At 41.3% G+C, this 19867-nt stretch overlaps 1 protein-coding gene across 1 annotated transcript in view; it reads right to left on the bottom strand.

The window, feature by feature from the left end:
• LOC128638242 (myb-related transcription factor, partner of profilin) overlaps positions 1-19867 on the bottom strand; it is a 144538-nt gene that overhangs the window by 104143 nt on the left and 20528 nt on the right. The window contains exon 2 of the mRNA XM_053690095.1: positions 16578-16704. Coding sequence (XP_053546070.1) covers positions 16578-16698 — 121 coding nt within the window. The 5' untranslated portion in view covers positions 16699-16704. The remainder of the gene's footprint in view (positions 1-16577; positions 16705-19867) is intronic.

Raw genomic sequence — 19867 nt, 5'->3', positions numbered from 1 at the left:
GCGTGTGTGTCTGTGAGAGAGTGTATGAGAGATAGGGTAGAAGAGTGCGTGTGTGTCTGTGAGAGAGTGTATGAGAGATAGGGTAGAAGAGTGCGTGTGTGTCTGTGAGAGAGTGTATGAGAGATAGGGTAGAAGAGTGCGTGTGTGTGTCTGTGAGAGAGTGTATGAGAGATAGGGTAGAAGAGTGCGTGTGTGTCTGTGAGACAGTGTATGAGAGATAGGGTAGAAGAGTGTGTGTGTGTCTGTGAGAGAGTGTATGAGAGATAGGGTAGAAGAGTGTGTGTGTGTCTGTGAGACAGTGTATGAGAGATAGGGTAGAAGAGTGTGTGTGTGTCTGTGAGAGAGTGTATGAGAGATAGGGTAGAAGAGTGTGTGTGTGTCTGTGAGACAGTGTATGAGAGACAGGGTAGAAGAGTGCGTGTGTGTCTGTGAGAGAGTGTATGAGAGATAGGGTAGAAGAGTGTGTGTGTGTCTGTGAGACAGTGTATGAGAGATAGGGTAGAAGAGTGTGTGTGTGTCTGTGAGAGAGTGTATGAGAGATAGGGTAGAAGAGTGCGTGTGTGTCTGTGAGACAGTGTATGAGAGATAGGGTAGAAGAGTGTGTGTGTGTCTGTGAGACAGTGTATGAGAGATAGGGTAGAAGAGTGTGTGTGTGTCTGTGAGACAGTGTATGAGAGATAGGGTAGAAGAGTGTGTGTGTGTCTGTGAGAGAGTGTATGAGAGATAGGGTAGAAGAGTGCGTGTGTGTCTGTGAGAGAGTGTATGAGAGATAGGGTAGAAGAGTGTGTGTGTGTCTGTGAGAGAGTGTATGAGAGATAGGGTAGAAGAGTGCGTGTGTGTCTGTGAGACAGTGTATGAGAGATAGGGTAGAAGAGTGTGTGTGTGTCTGTGAGACAGTGTATGAGAGATAGGGTAGAAGAGTGTGTGTGTGTCTGTGAGACAGTGTATGAGAGATAGGGTAGAAGAGTGCGTGTGTGTCTGTGAGAGAGTGTATGAGAGATAGGGTAGAAGAGTGCATGTGTGTCTGTGAGACAGTGTATGAGAGATAGGGTAGAAGAGTGCGTGTGTGTCTGTGAGACAGTGTATGAGAGATAGGGTAGAAGAGTGCGTGTGTGTCTGTGAGACAGTGTATGAGAGATAGGGTAGAAGAGTGCGTGTGTGTCTGTGAGAGAGTGTATGAGAGATAAGGTAGAAGAGTGCGTGTGTGTCTGTGAGACAGTGTATGAGAGATAGGGTAGAAGAGTGCGTGTGTGTCTGTGAGAGAGTGTATGAGAGATAGGGTAGAAGAGTGTGTGTGTGTCTGTGAGACAGTGTATGAGAGATAGGGTAGAAGAGTGCGTGTGTGTCTGTGAGACAGTGTATGAGAGATAGGGTAGAAGAGTGTGTGTGTGTCTGTGAGACAGTGTATGAGAGATAGGGTAGAAGAGTGCGTGTGTGTCTGTGAGAGAGTGTATGAGAGATAGGGTAGAAGAGTGTGTGTGTGTCTGTGAGACAGTGTATGAGAGATAGGGTAGAAGAGTGCGTGTGTGTCTGTGAGACAGTGTATGAGAGATAGGGTAGAAGAGTGTGTGTGTGTCTGTGAGACAGTGTATGAGAGATAGGGTAGAAGAGTGCGTGTGTGTCTGTGAGACAGTGTATGAGAGATAGGGTAGAAGAGTGCGTGTGTGTCTGTGAGAGAGTGTATGAGAGATAGGGTAGAAGAGTGCGTGTGTGTCTGTGAGACAGTGTATGAGAGATAGGGTAGAAGAGTGCGTGTGTGTCTGTGAGACAGTGTATGAGAGATAGGGTAGAAGAGTGCGTGTGTGTCTGTGAGACAGTGTATGAGAGATAGGGTAGAAGAGTGCGTGTGTGTCTGTGAGACAGTGTATGAGAGATAGGGTAGAAGAGTGTGTGTGTGTCTGTGAGACAGTGTATGAGAGATAGGGTAGAAGAGTGTGTGTGTGTCTGTGAGAGAGTGTATGAGAGATAGGGTAGAAGAGTGTGTGTGTGTCTGTGAGAGAGTGTATGAGAGATAGGGTAGAAGAGTGTGTGTGTGTCTGTGAGAGAGTGTATGAGAGATAGGGTAGAAGAGTGTGTGTGTGTCTGTGAGACAGTGTATGAGAGATAGGGTAGAAGAGTGTGTGTGTGTCTGTGAGACAGTGTATGAGAGATAGGGTAGAAGAGTGCGTGTGTGTCTGTGAGAGAGTGTATGAGAGATAGGGTAGAAGAGTGCGTGTGTGTCTGTGAGACAGTGTATGAGAGATAGGGTAGAAGAGTGCGTGTGTGTGTCTGTGAGAGAGTGTATGAGAGATAGGGTAGAAGAGTGCGTGTGTGTCTGTGAGACAGTGTATGAGAGATAGGGTAGAAGAGTGTGTGTGTGTCTGTGAGACAGTGTATGAGAGATAGGGTAGAAGAGTGCGTGTGTGTCTGTGAGAGAGTGTAAGAGTTTGTGAGTGAAAGTGTGTGTCAGATTGAGAGAGTCTGTGTGTTTCTTTTCTCATCTCCCTCCTTTCTTTCTGTCCTCTCCTTCCATGTTCTCCTTCTCCCTTTTTTCTCTCCCTCCAAACCTTCTGAGGTGCTGCAGGCTTAAATCAACCCACCTGAGTGTAGCAAGTTTTTTGTTAGTGGTGGTGAATATTTACTTTGCAAATGCCATGAAAAGAAAATGTCATGAAACATCCAGACCAAAAAATATCAAGGCGTATGTGTTATTGCACTATTTGTTATTTATTAAAACTATTAAGCCATTTTGCGCTTCTCCTATTGTCTTCGTAGCGCATCATCTCCTTTGGTTTGTGAAAATACCACTGAGTGAGGGCTGCATCGGCTGGTAGAGACTAAAGTACCTTTACTCTTTGCCCCTAACTGGACTATTGTGGCACTTCTTTGGACTGTTAGTACCACGAGGTAATATTGTGCCATTTACTAGTATATATTTCTAGCTCTTTAATAGAGCTTATTGCATAATATTGTTTTTATCGCAAGGGAGCCAGGAAGGTGAGGGGTAGGGGGGAAGCACAAAACCTAAATACGCCACTGCAGTTAGTTGTAAAAAAAAACTGATATATTCCATATCGTAAGTGCAAACAGCGCTCTCTGATGAACAATAGTCACTCTTACATGAAGTCTCTATACAACGTGCACATGCAGTAGATTAATTCATAAACTTCATAACAGCATATAAAATTAAATTAATGTGTTAAAAACTATTGCAATATTGCCAAATGGAAAATAATAAAAATACTCTCAATGTTAATTACATAATTAGATATTTTTCATTAAGAACTAGTGTTTCACTTTGAATGGAAATGCAAGAAATATAATAGTAAAAATGCTGCTATGTGTAATGGTCACATCTATCCATGTACACATATATGTAAAGAATGTAAAAATAGGCACACCCAAAATAATATTCTAATAACATGTTAAGGTTCTCTTAGTGAGGATGCATTGACACTCTAAGCTAAACTCCTGTTTGTAGAGAGAGGACACATTTACCAGAGCACCTGCTGCAGGGAATGGAAACTTACGGCTAGATTTAGAGTTCTGCAGCCAAAGGGGTGCGTTAGCTACACGTGCTTTTTCCCCCCCGCACCTTTTAAATACCGCTGGTATTTAGAGCTCACAGAATGGCTGCGTTAGGCTCCAAAAAAGGGAGCGTAGAGCATATTTACCGCCACTGCAACTCTAAATACCAGCGTTGCTTACGGACGCGGCCAGCTTCAAAAACGTGCTCGTACACGATTCCCCCATAGAAAACAATGGGGCCATTTGAGTTGGAAAAAAACCTAACACCTGCAAAAAAGCAGCGTTCAGCTCCTAACGCAGCCCCATTGTTTCCTATGGGGAAACACTTCCTACGTCTGCACCTAACACTCTAACATGTACCCCGAGTCTAAACACCCCTAACCTTACACTTATTAACCCCTATTCTGCCGCCCCCGCTATCGCTGACACCTGCATTATAAAATTAACCCCTAATCTGCCGCTCCGTACACCACCGCAACCTACATTATACCTATGTACCCCTAATCTGCTGCCCCTAACACCGCCGACCCCTATATTATATTTATTAACCCCTAATCTGCCCCCCACAACGTCGCCGCCAGCTACCTACAATAATTAACCCCTAATCTGCCGACCGGATCTCGCCGCTACTCTAATAAATGGATTAACCCCTAAAGCTAAGTCTAACCCTAACACTAACACCCCCCTAAATTAAATATAATTTAAATCTAACGAAATAAATTAACTCTTATTATATAAATTATTCCTATTTAAAGCTAAATACTTACCTGTAAAATAAACCCTAATATAGCTACAATATAAATAATAATTATATTGTAGCTATTTTAGGATTAATATTTATTTTACAGGCAACTTTGTAATTATTTTAACCAGGTACAATAGCTATTAAATAGTTAATAACTATTTAATAGCTAAAATAGTTAAAATAATTACAAAATTACCTGTAAAATAAATCCTAACCTAAGTTACAATTAAACCTCACACTACACTATCAATAAATTAATTAAATAAACTACCTACAATTAAACCTAACACTACACTATCAATAAATTAATTAAATACAATACCTACAAATAACTACAATTAAATAAACTAAAGTACAAAAAATAAAAAAATATTTACAAATATTAGAAAAATATTACAACAATTTTAAACTAATTACACCTACTCTAAGCCCCCTAATAAAATAACAAAGCCCCCCAAAATAAAAAAATGCCCTACCCTATTCTAAATTAAAAAAGTTTATTTTACTTTAAAAAGGGTTTATTTTACAGGTAAGTATTTAGCTTTAAATAGGAATAATTTATTTAATAAGAGTTAATTTATTTCGTTAGATTTAAATTATATTTAACTTAGGGGGGGTGTTAGGGTTAGACTTAGCTTTAGGGGTTAATACATTTATTATAGTAGCGGTGTGGTCCGGTCGGCAGATTAGGGGTTAATAATTGTAGGTAGGTGGAGGCGACGTTGGGGGCAGCAGATTAGGGGTGAATAAATATAATATAGGGGTCGGCTGTGTTAGGGGCAGCAGATTAGGGGTACATAGGTATAATGTAGGTTGCGGCGGTGTACGGAGCGGTAGATTAGGGGTTAAAAAAATATGCAGGTGTCAGCGATAGCGGGGGCGGCAGATTAGGGGTTAATAAATATTATGTAGGGGTCGGCGGTATTAGGGGCAGCAGATTAGGGGTACATAGGGATAACGTAAGTGGCGGCGGTGTACGGAGCGGCAGATTAGGGGTTAAAAATTTTTAATAGAGTGGCGGCGATGTGGGGGGACCTCGGTTTAGGGGTACATAGGTAGTTTATGGGTGTTAGTGTATTTTAGAGCACAGTAGTTAAGAGCTTTATAAACCGGCGTTAGCCCGGAAAGCTCTTAACTACTGACTTTTTTCTGCGGCTGGAGTTTTGTCGTTAGATTTCTAACGCTCACTTCAGCCAAGACTCTAAATACCGGCGTTAGAAAGATCCCATTGAAAAGATAGGATACGCAAATGGCGTAGGGGGATCTGCGGTATGGAAAAGACGCGGCTGCAAAGTGAGCGTTAGACCCTTTCCTGACTGACTCCAAATACCAGCGGGCGGTAAAAACCAGCGTTAGGAGCCTCTAACGCTGGTTTTGACGGCTACCGCCAAACTCTAAATCTAGGCCTTAGTTACTTGTTTCTGAGGGGAACCTTCTTTCAGTTACACACTTGTTCCCTCAGTGATGAGTGTCATCCATTTTATTGCAGGTAAGGGAGATGATTCTTATAAGCATAGCTGGGAATATAATAGATTAAACTGGTCTAGCTAGTAGCTAATGTTCCAGTGACAAGTGAAAGTAAATGCAGTGCGATTATAGGACATGTGGCATCTTCCTTAGTGCAGCTTTGGGGAAGGATGTTCTCAGCAGACAGAGCACATGTTGACTCTGCATTTGGATGTTAATCAAAATAATTCTGTACTGCACTTGCACAGTTGTTATGTTTTATATACTGTATTATTGTGTTCAGTTATGTTATGCTTTATATATTGTATTATTGTGTTCAGTTACTCACTTGTTCCCTCAGTGATGAGTGTTCTCCATTTTATTGCAGTTCATATTAAAGCACCCTAATTTCACCCAACCCAGATCGCACTGTGGAGTTTATTTATCAGAAGTGCAACATATAGGCTACTAGATCTAAGTCAACATTCAGACCACTGAGATGTAAACTTCCAATTTTATAAATCCAGTAGGTCTCCTGTTGTCTTAAGGCCAGCAGGCTATTATGGACATTTGGAGGTATCTAATCTATCACCCTCGCTTTCAAAGATAATGAGTTACAATTATGTGCCTCACAAAAGTGATTAGAGATACTGTGATGGTTTTTCTCTAGCCATTTTGAGGTTATATAAGTGCTCATTAACTCTTGTTTTTATCTTTCTCTTGGTACGTCCCACATATAACAAGCCACACCCACATATAAGCAGCTATACCACTAAAGTAGAATCCCAGGTAGTTCTGCATTTAATATCAAGTTCTATGGTCCTATCCCAATTAAGACATTTTGGATGTCTATCTACATGGCTACACATATTACACACCGTCTTCCTACATGCATAAATTCATTTTGGAGCTGTAAGACAGTTAGATCTGGTGATTACTGGTGTAGGATTCCTAAGTTTACTTGGTGCCTGCAGGTTTCCGCTTTCAAAAGATTACTGGAGGGTTTTCCATCAACTGAGATCCTAAAATGGGGTCTGTTTTCAGGATACTCCAATGCTTTTTCAATATCTTTTTAACTGTTGAAGCCCCTTAGGTGAGATTTCAAGAAGAAATTGGTACTCTTCATTAGATATTATTAGCTTATCCTTAGCTCTACATAGCATATTTTTAAGATCCCTAACAAACCTAGTGGTGGGGTCTACATCCAGTACACTATAGGTAGCAGACTCATTCAATAAACGATGGGTCTCCCCTATAATCAATATCTATTTTTAATTTCCCCAATTTGTACTCACGATATTTGATGAGAATTTTAATTAATTTAATAGAACAATCAAGTAGGGCACTTTCCCACTCTGAAGTGTATTCTACTTCCTCTAAATTAAATGAGGGCTATTTAAATAATCTTAGCCCCCTTGGGACCACATTATGTAGGATATACTGTAATTATCTAAAATGATTAGATCTTGCCAATCCTTAGTATCCTGTTGTAAAAGTTTTTCTAACCTTCTAAACAATTTATTAGGGTCAGTGTTAGGCAAGATAATCTCTGAATCAATATTAAGTATATTAAACACTCCTGCCTATTTTCCCTTGATAAGTTGTTACCAAAATTGTTATCAGGGTTTTCAGTCATTTTATCAATCACAAAAGAGAAAATATATCTATAAAAAAAAAATCTATATAAAAGATATGTAGGAAAAAAAAGAGATCAGTGAAAAGCTGCCAATATTAGGAAATGAAGATGTTGGAACAAAAGACACAAGAATAAATCAGCGCTAGTACACTAACGGATCTCCCTTGGGATAAAAACAATATTATACAATAAGCTCTATTAAAGAGCTAGAAATATATACTAGTAGATGGCACAATATTACCTTGTGGTACAAACAGTCCAAAGAAGTGCCACAATAGTCCAGTTAAAGGGACACTGTACCCAAAAAATTTCTTTTGTGATTCAGATTGAGCATGAAATTTTAACTTTCTAATTTACTCTTATTATCAAATTTTCTTCATTCTCTTGGTATCTTTATTTGAAATGCAAGAATGTAAGTTTAGATGCCGGCCCATCTCCGGCAACTCCGTTCCACGTGGGTGCAGATTCAGGATTGCCTTCATCGTTCTATGCAGCGCCAAAAGTTTCAGGCTGATCGTAGATGTCTGCCCGCGCCTTCCTACCAGGTTGGTGAGAGAGTTTGGCTGTCCTCCCGCAACTTGAATCTTTGTGTGCCTTCCAATAAACTGGCTCCCCGTTATGCTGGTCCTTTTTGAATAATCCGACGGGTCAATCCTGTGGCCTACGCTCTTGACCTTCCTCCTGCAGTGCGCATCTCCAATGTTTTTCATGTCTCCCTCTTGAAACTATTGGTTTGTAATCGGTTTACCACTGTGTTGCCTCGTCCCCATCCTATCTTTGTTGACAACCATGAGGAGTATGAGGTCAGCAGCATTATTGACTCTCATATATCCAGGGGCCGCGTACAGTATTTGGTTCACTGGAGGGGCTACGGTCCGGAGGAGCGTTCATGGGTTCCCTCCTCTGATGTTCATGCTCCTGCCCTCCTCCGTGCCTTCCATATCCGACTGTCAGGGTTTTCTTCTATAAGATACGATGAGTCCACGGATTCATCCTTTACTTGTGGGATATTATCCTCCTGCTAACAGGAAGTGGCAAAGAGCACCACAGCAGAGCTGTCTATATAGCTCCTCACTTGACTCCGCCCCCCAGTCATTCTCTTTGCCTACTCTAAGTACTAGGAAGGGTAAAGTGAAAGAGGTGATAAAATGTTAGTTTTTATTTTCTTCAAGCAAGAGTTTTTTATTTTAAATGGTACCGGTGTGTACTATTTTCCCTCAGGCAGCAGATGGATGAAGACTTCTGCCTGGAGGCTGATGATCTTAGCAGTTGTCACTAAGATCCAGAGCAGTTCCCACAGAATGGCTGAGGAGTACTTAAGAAACTTCAGTGTGAGGAACATTTTTCATACTATAAGCAGAGAGGTATGTTCAGTAATTTTTTTCTGGAGAGACTGTGGTATTTCAGAATTGGCTGACAGTATGCCCATGAGGGAAAGGGTAAGCAATAATCCTAAAAGATATAGAGGGGTATTACTAAGCTTGCATATATGGGCTAAAAAAAAAAAAGGTTGACACTGAGTTTTGAATGTTTGTGGGCAAACGTTTATTTAACTGGGAGTGCTGATAACGTTTTCATGAGGAACGTTTTTCATGCTTAATGAGAGGGTACACATGGCTTCTTTTTGGGTTTAGGAACCCACATGGCTAGTTTTAGACCACTCTGGTGCGGTTCATTTGGGCTGAGAGACATTGAGTGAGATGGGCGAGGCCTATTTTCGCGCCTCAGTTGCGCAGTTGTTTTTGACAGGCAAGCAGCAAGCTCCAACTCCGGTGGGCCCTTGTGAGCTGTATTGGGCCAAATTGAAGCTTTAACCCGGTTTTACAGACCCCTGAGGGAAGGTGCAGGGGGTGTTTTTTCTTGATTTAAACGTTTATTAATTATCCGTTTTTTCTAGTAAGGGTTAAGTGTTCCTTTCCTTTTGGGGCAAACTTAGCTGCATAGTTTGGATGCTTATATCATAAAATTGAAATGATTTGATTGTTTTAAAGCAGTTTTGCAAAACTTGTATACTTTTTTTCTCTTAAAGGCGCAGTACAGTTTTTCAAGATTGTTATTTCTTCACTAAATAAAGTGTTTTCAAGCCTGCTTGTGGTCATTACTAGCCTGTTTAACATGTCTGACATTGAGGAAAGCCAATGTTCCATGTGTTTAGAAGCCATTGTGGAACCCCCACTTAAAATGTGTCCCTCATGTACTGAAAGGGCCTTAAATTGCAAAGAACATATTTTAGCTGATAAAAGTATGTTGCAGGATGATTCTCAGTCAGAAGAGAATCAGGTTATGCCATCTAATTCTCCCCAAGTGTCACAACCATTAACGCCCGCACAAGCGACGCCAAGTACTAGTGCGTGTAATTCTTTCACCCTGCAAGATATGGCCGCAGTTATGAATACTACCCTCATAGAGGTTTTATCTAAACTGCCTGGGTTGCAGGGGCAGCGCAGTAGGTCCGGTGTGAGAGTAAATGCTGAGCCCTCTGACGCTTTATTAGCCATCTCCGATGTACTCTCACAATGTTCTGAGTTGGGGGTGAGGGAATTGCTGTCTGAGGGAGAGCTATCTGATTCAGGAAAGATGTTCCCTCAAACAGACTCAGATATAACGGCTTTTAAATTTAAGCTAGAACACCTCCGCTTGTTGCTCAGGGAGGTTTTGGCGACTCTGGATGATTGTGACCCTATTGTAGCTCCACCAGAGAAATTGTGTAAAATGGATAGATATCTAGAGGTTCCTACTTACACTAATGTTTTTCCGGTCCCTAAGAGGATTTCGGAGATTGTTACTAAGGAGTGGGATAGACCAGGTATTCCGTTCTCTCCCCCTCCTACTTTTAAGAAAATGTTTCCCATATCTGACACCATTCGGGATTCGTGGCAAACGGTCCCTAAGGTGGAGGGAGCTATTTCTACCCTGGCTAAGCGTACAACTATACCTATTGAGGACAGTTGTGTTTTCAAAGATCCGATGGATAAAAAAATAGAGGGTCTTCTAAAGAAAATATTTATTCATCAGGGTTTTCTTCTGCAACCTATAGCGTGCATTGTTCCTGTAACTACTGCAGCTGCTTTTTGGTTCGAGGCTCTAGAGGAGGCTCTTAAGGTTGAGACCCCATTAGATGATATTCTGGACAGAATTAGGGCTCTCAAGCTAGCTAATTCTTTCATTACAGATGCCGCTTTTCAACTGGCTAAATTAACGGCAAAGCATTCAGGTTTTGCCATTTTAGCGTGTAGAGCGTTATGGCTTAAGTCCTGGTCTGCTGATGTGTCATCAAAATCTAAGCTTTTAGCTATTCCTTTCAAGGGTGAGACCCTATTCGGACCTGAACTGAAAGAGATCATTTCCGACATCACTGGAGGAAAAGGCCATGCCCTTCATCAGGATAAGACAAATAAGATGAGGACCAAACATAATAATTTTCGTTCCTTTCGAAACTTCAAAGGTGGTCCCCCTATCTCCTCCCCTGCCGCAAAGCAGGAGGGGAATTTTGCTCAATCCAAGTCAGTCTGGAGACCTAACCAGACTTGGAATAAGGGTAAACAGGCCAAGAAGCCCGCTTCTGCCACCAAGACAGCATGAAGGGGCAGCCCCCGATCCGGGACCAGATCTAGTACGGGGCAGACTTTCTCTCTTTGCTCAGGCTTGGGCAAGAGACGTTCAGGGCTCCTGGGCTTTAGAAATCGTGACCCAGGGGTATCTTCTAGAATTCAAAGATTCTCCTCCAAGGGGGAGATTTCATCTTTCACGGTTGTCTGTAAACCAGACAAAAAGAGAGGCGTTCTTACGCTGTGTAGAAGACCTATATACCATGGGAGTAATCTGCCCAGTTCCAAAAGCAGAACAGGGCAGGGGTTTTACTCCAATCTGTTCGTGGTTCCCAAAAAAGAGGGAACCTTCAGACCGATTTTAGGTCTCAAGATCCTAAACAAATCTCTCAGAGTCCCGTCCTTCAAGATAGAGACCATTCGAACTATTTTACCAATGATCCAGTAGGGTCAATATATGACCACCGTGGATTTGAAGGATGCGTATCTTCACGTTCCTATCCACAAAGATCATCACCAGTTCCTCAGGTTCGCCTTCCTGGACAAGCATTACCAGTTTGTGGCTCTTCCCTTCGGATTAGCCTCAGCTCCCAGAATTTTCACAAAAGTGCTAGAGTCCCTTTTGGCGGTTCTAAGGCCGCGGGACATAGCAGTGGCGCCTTATCTGGACGATATCTTAATTCAGGCGTCAACTTACCAACTAGCCAAATCTCACACGGACATCGTGTTGGCTTTTCTAAGATCTCACGGGTGGAAGGTGAACATAAAGAAGAGTTCACTTATCACTCTCACAAGAGTTCCATTCCTGGGAACTCTAATAGACTCGGTAGACATGAAAATTTTCCTGACGGAGGTCAGAAAATCAAAGATTTTAACCACCTGCCGAGCATTTCATTCCATTCCTCGGCCGTCAGTGGCTCAGTGTATGGAGGTAATTGGACTAATGGTAGCGGCAATGGACATAGTTCACTGCAACAATGGACATAGTTCACTGCAACTATGCATGCTCAAACAGTGGAATGGGGACTATGCAAATTTATCTCCTCAGATAAATCTGGATCAAGAGACCAGAGACTCTCTTCTTTGGTGGTTGTCACAGGATCATCTGTCCCAGGGAATATGTTTCCGCAGGCCAGCATGGATCATAATGACAACGGACGCCAGCCTATTGGGCTGGGGTGCAGTCTGGAATTCCCTGAAAGCACAGGGTGTGTGGACTCAGGAGGAGGCTCTCCTTCCAATAAATATTCTAGAACTGAGAGCGATATTCAACGCGCTTCAGGCGTGGCCTTAGCTGGCTTCGGCCAGATTCATAAGATTCCAGTCGGACAATATCACAACTGTGGCATATATCAATCATCAAGGGGGAACAAAGAGTTCTCTAGCGATGATAGAGGTTTCCAAAATAATTCGATGGGCAGAGACTCACTCTTGCCATCTATCAGCAATCTATATCCCAAGAGTGGAGAACTGGGAAGCGGATTTTCTAAGTCGTCAGACTTTTCATCCGGGGGAGTGGGAGCTCCATCCGGAGCTGTTTGCACAATTGATTCATCAATGGGGCACACCAGAATTGGATCTGATGGCATCTCGTCAGAATGCCAAACTTCCTTGTTACGGGTCAGGATCAAGGGATCCTCAAGCAGTACTGATAGATGCTCTAGCAGTACCTTGGTCGTTCAACCTGGCTTATGTGTTTCCACCATTTCCTCTCCTTCCTCGTCTGATTGCCAGAATCAAGCAGGAGAGGGCTTCTGTGATTTTGATAGCACCTGCGTGGCCACGCAGGACTTGGTATGCAGACCTGGTGGAAATGTCATCTCTACCACCGGTGACACTGCCACTGAGACAGGACCTTCTCATTCAAGGTCCGTTCCAGCATCCAAATATAGTTTCTCTGCGGCTGACTGCCTGGAAATTGAACGCTTGATTTTATCTAAGCGAGGATTCTCTGAGTTCTTCAAGGGGTTCTGTTTGAACCTATGCATTCCATAGATATTAAGCTTCTATCTTGGAAAGTTCTGTTTTTAGTTGCTATCTCTTCGGCTCGAAGAGTTTCTGAACTATCTGCATTGCAATGCGACTCGCCTTATCTTGTTTTCCATTCTGATAAGGTGGTTTTGCGTACCAAACCTGGATTCCTTCCTAAGGTTGTTACTAATAAGAACATTAATCAGGAAATTGTTGTTCCTTCCCTGTGTCCTAATCCTTCCTCTAAGAAGGAGTGTCTGTTGCACAACTTGGACGTGGTTTGTGCTTTGAAGTTTTACTTGCAAGCGACCAAAGATTTCCGTCAAACATCTTCTCTGTTGTCTATTCTGGAAAGTGTAGAGGTCAAAAAGCTACGGCTACCTCTCTTTCTTTTTGGCTGAAAAGCATCATCCGCTTCGCATACGAGACTGCTAGACAGCAGCCTCCTGAACGAATTACAGCTCACTCTACTAGAGCGGTGGCTTCCACATGGGCTTTTAAAAATGATGCTTCTGTTGAACAGATTTGTAAGGCTGCGACTTGGTCTTCACTTCATACCTTTTCCAAATTTTACAAATTTGATACTTTTGCTTCTTTGGAGGCTATTTTTGGGAGAAAAGTTCTTCAAGCAGTGGTGCCTTCTGTTTAGGCATCTGTCTTGTCCCTCCCGTTCATCCGTGTCCTGTAGCTTTGGTATTGTATCCCACAAGTAAAGGATGAATCCGTGGACTCGTCGTATCTTATAGAAGAAAAGTAAATTTATGCTTACCTGAGAAATTGATTTCTTCTATGATACGACGAGTCCACGGCCCGCCCTGTCAATTTAAGACAGATTATATTTTTTTGATTTAAAACTTCAGTCACCACTGCACCTTTTAGTTTCTCCTTTTTCTTCCTGTACCTTCGGTCGAATGACTGGGGGGTAGAGTCAAGGGAGGAGCTATATAGACAGCTCTGCTGTGGTGCTCTTTGCCACTTCCTGTTAGCAGGAGGATAATATCCCACAAGTAAAGGATGAATCCATGGACTCGTCGTATCATAGAAGAAATCAATTTATCGGGTAAGCATAAATTTACTTTTTTCCCTGTTTTGTTTGCCATGTGCTGCTGGCAGCCATTTTACTCACCTCTCTTGCCGACTATGGTGCATTCTAGATTGTAAGTTCCCACGGGAATAGGGCCCTCAATCCCTCCTGTATGTGTTTGTAAATTTTGTCCTGTATCTTACAAGTCTTGTATTGTTTTATTTAAATGAATTGTATCCATGGACTGCGCTGCGGAATATGTTGGCGCTTAATAAATAAAGTATAATAATTGTGGGGGATGCTGCTCATTTCCTGCACTTCCTTTTATGGCCAGACTGGTGTACATTATCCGTGTGAGACAGGATGCAGTCTCAGAATTGTGATGTTATCACTTATTATTTAAAGGGCCTCTGTTCAGTATACTTTGCCCTTGCGTTGTCTCAGACCTGTTTGTGAGAGCTCCTGTGTATTACCTGGCTGTCTGACGTCCCTCCTGGTTCCTGATCGCTGGCTTGGCTCCTGACTCGGCTCGTCTGACTAGCAGCTCTGGTTTTGATTCCTGGCTTGTTATTTGACTTGTGGACTTTTTATTATTTTTTGCTATTAATAAAGGTGTGATTATTTTTGCACTTCTCGTCTCAGTCTGATTCCTGGCACCCTGACACTAATACTATAAAATACAAGCGTACCAATACTATACAATGCAAGGGTATTAATACTATACAAATGCAAGGGTACCAATACTATACAATGCAAGGGTATTAATACTATGAAATGCAAGCATACCAATACTTTACAATGCAAGGGTATTAAATACTATACAATGCAAGCATACCAAGGGTACCAATACTATACAATGCAAGGGTACCAATACTATACAATGCAAGGGTATTAATACTATACAATACAAGGGTATTAATACTATATAATGCAAGCATTCCAGTACTATACAATGCAAGGGTACCAATACTATACAATGCAAGGGTACCAATACTATACAATGCAAGGGTATTAATACTATAAAATGCAAGCATACCAATACTATACAATGCAAGGGTATTAATACTATGAAATGCAAGCGTACCAATACTATACAATGCAAGCCTACCAATACTATACAATGCAAGGGTACCAATACTATACAATGCAAGGGTATTAATACTATGAAATGCAAGCATACCAATACTATAAAATGCAAGCGTAACAATACTATACAATGCAAGGGTATTAAAACTATGAAATGCAAGCGTACCAATACTATACAATGCAAGGGTACCAATACTATACAATGCAAGGGTACCAATACTATACAATGCAAGGGTATTAATACTATACAATGCAAGGGTATTAATACTATACAATGCAAGTGTACCGATACTATACAATCCAAGGGTATTAATACTATACAATGCAAGGGTACCAATACTATACAATGCAAGCGTACCAATACTATACAATACAAGGGTATTAATATTATAAAATGCAAGCGTACCAATACTATACAATGCAAGCGTACCAATACTATACAATGCAAGGGTATTAATATTATAAAATGCAAGCGTACCAATACTATACAATACAAGGGTATTAATATTATAAAATGCAAGCGTACCAATACTATACAATGCAAGCGTACCAATACTATACAATACAAGGGTATTAATATTATAAAATGCAAGCGTACCAATACTATACAATGCAAGCGAACCAATACTATACAATACAAGGGTATTCATATTATACAATACAAGGGTACCAATACTATACAATACAAGGGTATTAATATTATAAAATGCAAGCGTACCAATACTATACAATACAAGGGTACCAATACTATACAATGCAAGGGTATTAATATTATACAATACAAGGGTATTAATACTATAAAATGCAAGCGTACCAATACTATACAATACAGGGGTATTAATATTATAAAATGCAAGCGTACCAATACTATACAATACAGGGGTATTAATATTATAAAATGTAAGGGTACCAATAAGATAAGGTAGCGCACACACCTAACCCTGCTACATAACTGTCACTAATTAGCCTCATTTTATAATTTTATTCAATTTTCTGGCCTGTTCTAACAAGGGTATTAATATTATACAATACAAGGGTACCAATACTATACAATACAAGGGTACCGATACTATACAATGCAAGGGTATTAATATTATACAATACAAGGGTATTAATACTATAAAATGCAAGCGTACCAATACTATACAATACAGGGGTATTAATATTATAAAATGCAAGCGTACCAATACTATACAATACAAGGGTACCAATACTATAAAATGCAAGGGTATTAATATTATACAATACAAGGGTATTAATATTATACAATACAAGGGTATTAATACTATAAAATGCAAGCGTACCAATACTATACAATACAGGGGTATTAATATTATAAAATGCAAGCGTACCAATACTATACAATACAGGGGTATTAATATTATAAAATGCAAGCGTACCAATACTATACAATACAGGGGTATTAATATTATAAAATGCAAGCGTACCAATACTATACAATACAGGGGTATTAATATTATAAAATGCAAGGGTACCAATAAGATACGGTAGCGCACACACCTAACCCTGCTACATAACTGTCACTAATTAGCCTCATTTTATAATTTTATTCAATTTTCTGGCCTGTTCTAACAATACAAATGTTTTTCTTACCCAGAGATCTGAGCGTCTGGTAATTTTCCATCATCACCTCGTTGTACAGCACTTTTTGTTCTTCAGTTAACCTTTCCCACTCCTCCTTAGAGAAGTAAACTGCAACTTCATCAAAATCCATCAGTTCCTTAGGAAAAAACATACATTAGCCAATAAAGAGCTTGAAATGCAGGTGCATAGCAGTTAGATACAAGTCAGCTAAACTGGTTTTGTATTAAAATATATATATTTCTTTCTAATGACACAGAGGCTGATACATATCACTTCCCTACCCACAATCCCCCAGTCATTCTCTTTGCCTACAGTGCAAGGAGGCGGTGAAGTTTAGGTATCTGATAAGAAGTTTTCTTCAATCAAGATTTTATTATTTTTAAGCAGAGTAGGTTTACTCTGATCTTTCCTGGGGTCTAGCCTTAGTCCACGTCAGTCTCTTCAGTAGGGCAGTGGTGGCTTCTGAGCAATTAGTAACTTTTGAGGTACAATCCTCTCTGCATTTTACCAAGGTTGTTGCTGCCCTAATCCGAAAGCCTGAGTAGGTTTACTCAGATTCTTTCCTTTTCCACAGGTCAGTGTGAGGTATGACATCCTCTCAAACCAGGTGAGCTGTCCTGCTGCCGGACAGACTGTTTTTCAGGTAAGTGCCATTTATATTTTTCTTTGGAAAAGAACAAGCAGAAGAATATTGGCACTACAGCAGTTAAATGCTGCTTGAACAGAGCGCTTTACATTAACCAACTATGGAAGGGTTAATTTATGGGCAGTTTGGCAGGCACTGGGAGACAGTGAGGAGAGAGGAGAGACTTTTTATTTTGAATTGGTGGCTCAGCTGTGTTTTTTTGCTCCGGTTGAGATACGGGCAGAACTTTTACTTATTTGTTGCGGTCATGTTTTCTCCCTTCTTTGTACTATGAACGCCGGGTCCGCTTCTGATTAAAAGGGGAGGGTTCTTGATGAAGGCGGGTTAGTCTGTTAGGCACGCTTTCAGTTGCGCTGTCAGCTTGAGTTGGTGACGCAGGTTCGGCTGCTCCGTGTGTAAAATTAATTTCTAATTCGTTACAGGTCTGAAACGGACATTTGGGAGTAAGACTCTTCTTCTGGCTGCAGGACAGGTAGGCACCTCAGTGAAGCTACTGAGGTGTTTGGGTTGCCTGGGGTTTATTGCTGGATTTACTTCCTACATTAAAGATTCATTTAAAAGGCACAGAACTTTAAATTAAATTTTTATTAAAAACTGTTTATTTTTTTATTTTTCACATTACTTTTGCATGGATGGAAGAGGCTTTACAAATTGTTTCATGCCAGCTGTGTTTTGATTATGAGCCACCATTAGCTAAGGCGGATGCTGTTCAGGTGTCTCCTGTATCAGATATGCAGCAGCTTTCTCCTCAAGCATCCCAATCTTTTCAGTCTCCACATGCAGTGCCCTGCGTTTTTAATCTAATAATCCGGTAGGATTTTCTTTGCAGGATATTGCTACCCATGTATCTTCTGAGGCATTGTCCGCTTTTCCCATGTTGCAAGGAAAGCGTAAAAGGAAACTTAAGGAATCAGTAAGGTTTCTGAACAAGTTGGGGCTATCCAAGATGCTCCTTCCCACAAGTCAGAGGAAGAAGACACTACTGTAGCGTCTGAGGGTGAAGTCTCAGACTTAGACAGTATAATTCCTTCTTCTGATGCTGAAGTTGTATCCTCCAGATTTAAGCTAGAACACCTCCGCATGCTACTTAAGGAGGTTTAGACTACCTTGGACGACTCCGATACAACTGTCGTAGCCAACCCTAAGAAATCTAGTAAGCTGAACAAGTACTTTGATGTTCCCTCTGTGGTGGAGATTTTCCCTGTGCCAGACCATGCTACAGAGATTATTGCTCGGAATGGGAGAGACCTGGTATTCCTTTTTCTCCATCTCCAATTTTCAAGAAAATGTTTCCTATAGCGGACTAAGGAGTCGTGGCAAACGGTTCCTAAGGTGGAAGGGGCGATTTCCACTTTGGATAAGACGGCTACTATTCCCATAGAGGATAGTTGTTATTTTAAGGATCCAATGGATAAGAAGCTGGAGGCATTATTAAAGAAAATGTATGTCCACCAAGGGTCTCCAATGGCAGCCTGTGGTGTGTATTGCCACTGTCACCAGCGCTGCAGCTTACTGGTTTAATGCGTTGTCTGATTCTATTCGATCAGATACTCCAGGACAGGATTAAGGCCCTTAAATTACCCAATTCCTTTATTACGGATGCTTCTTTACAAGTCATTTCTGGTTTTGCGGTCCTAGCTCGCAGAGCCTTATGGTTAAAGTCTTGCTTTGCGGATGTTTCATCTAAGTCCAAACTTTTGGCGATCCCCTACAAGGGTAAGATCTTGTTTGGGCCTGGTTTGGCTGAAACTATCTCAGATATTAAAGGAGGGAAGGGTTCCTTTCTTCCTCAAGATAAAAGCAATAAGCAGAAAGGAGGTCAGAGTAATTTTCGTTACTTTCTTAACTTTAGAGGTAAACCCACCTCTCCCTCCTCCAAGCAAGATCAAGTCAAGTCTTCCTGGAAACCTAGCCAGCCTTGGAATAAGGGGAAGCAGCTGACTCCAAGTCAGCATGAAGGGTCCGTCCCCGATCCGGAAGCAGATCTAGTAGGGGGTAGATTTTCTCTTTTCTCTCAAGCCTGGATAAGAGATGTTCTGGATCCCTGGGTGGTTGACATCGTATCCCAGGGGTACAAGATAGAATTCAAAACCTTCCCTCCCAGAGGCAGGTTTCTCCTCTCCAGATTATCTGTAGACCAGATAAAAAGAGAGGCGTTCTTACATTGTGTCAAGGACCTTGCCGCTCTGGGAGTAATAGTTCCTGTTCCTCCTCAGGAACAGGGTCTGGGATTTTACTTGAATCTGTTCGTAGTTCCCAAAAAGGGAAAATCTTAGACCTGAAGTGTCTAAACAATTTTCTCAGAGTACCATCCTTCAAGATGAAGACTATATGCTCCATTCTTCCCTTGGTCCAAGAGGGTCAGTTCATGTCAATCATATGCCTAAAGGACGCGTACCTTCATGTTCCCATTCACAAGGATCATCACAAGTTTCTGAGATTCGCCTTCTTGAACAATCACTTTCAGTTTGTGGCCCTTCCATTCGGCCTTGCCACAGCCCCCAGAATTTTTTCAAGTGTTCTGGGGGCTCTTTTGGAAGTGATTCGGTCTTTGGGCATTGCAGTGGCGCCATACCTGGACGACATTCTGGTTCAGGCATCGTCTTTTCAACAAGCAAACTCTCATACGCAGACCTTGTTGTCTTTTCTTTGC

The sequence above is a fragment of the Bombina bombina genome, chromosome 8 (assembly GCF_027579735.1).
Source record: "Bombina bombina isolate aBomBom1 chromosome 8, aBomBom1.pri, whole genome shotgun sequence".
Lineage (NCBI taxonomy): Eukaryota > Metazoa > Chordata > Amphibia > Anura > Bombinatoridae > Bombina > Bombina bombina.
The sequence above is the reverse complement of the archived record's forward strand: the minus strand, read 5'-3'. Positions and strand labels throughout refer to the sequence as shown.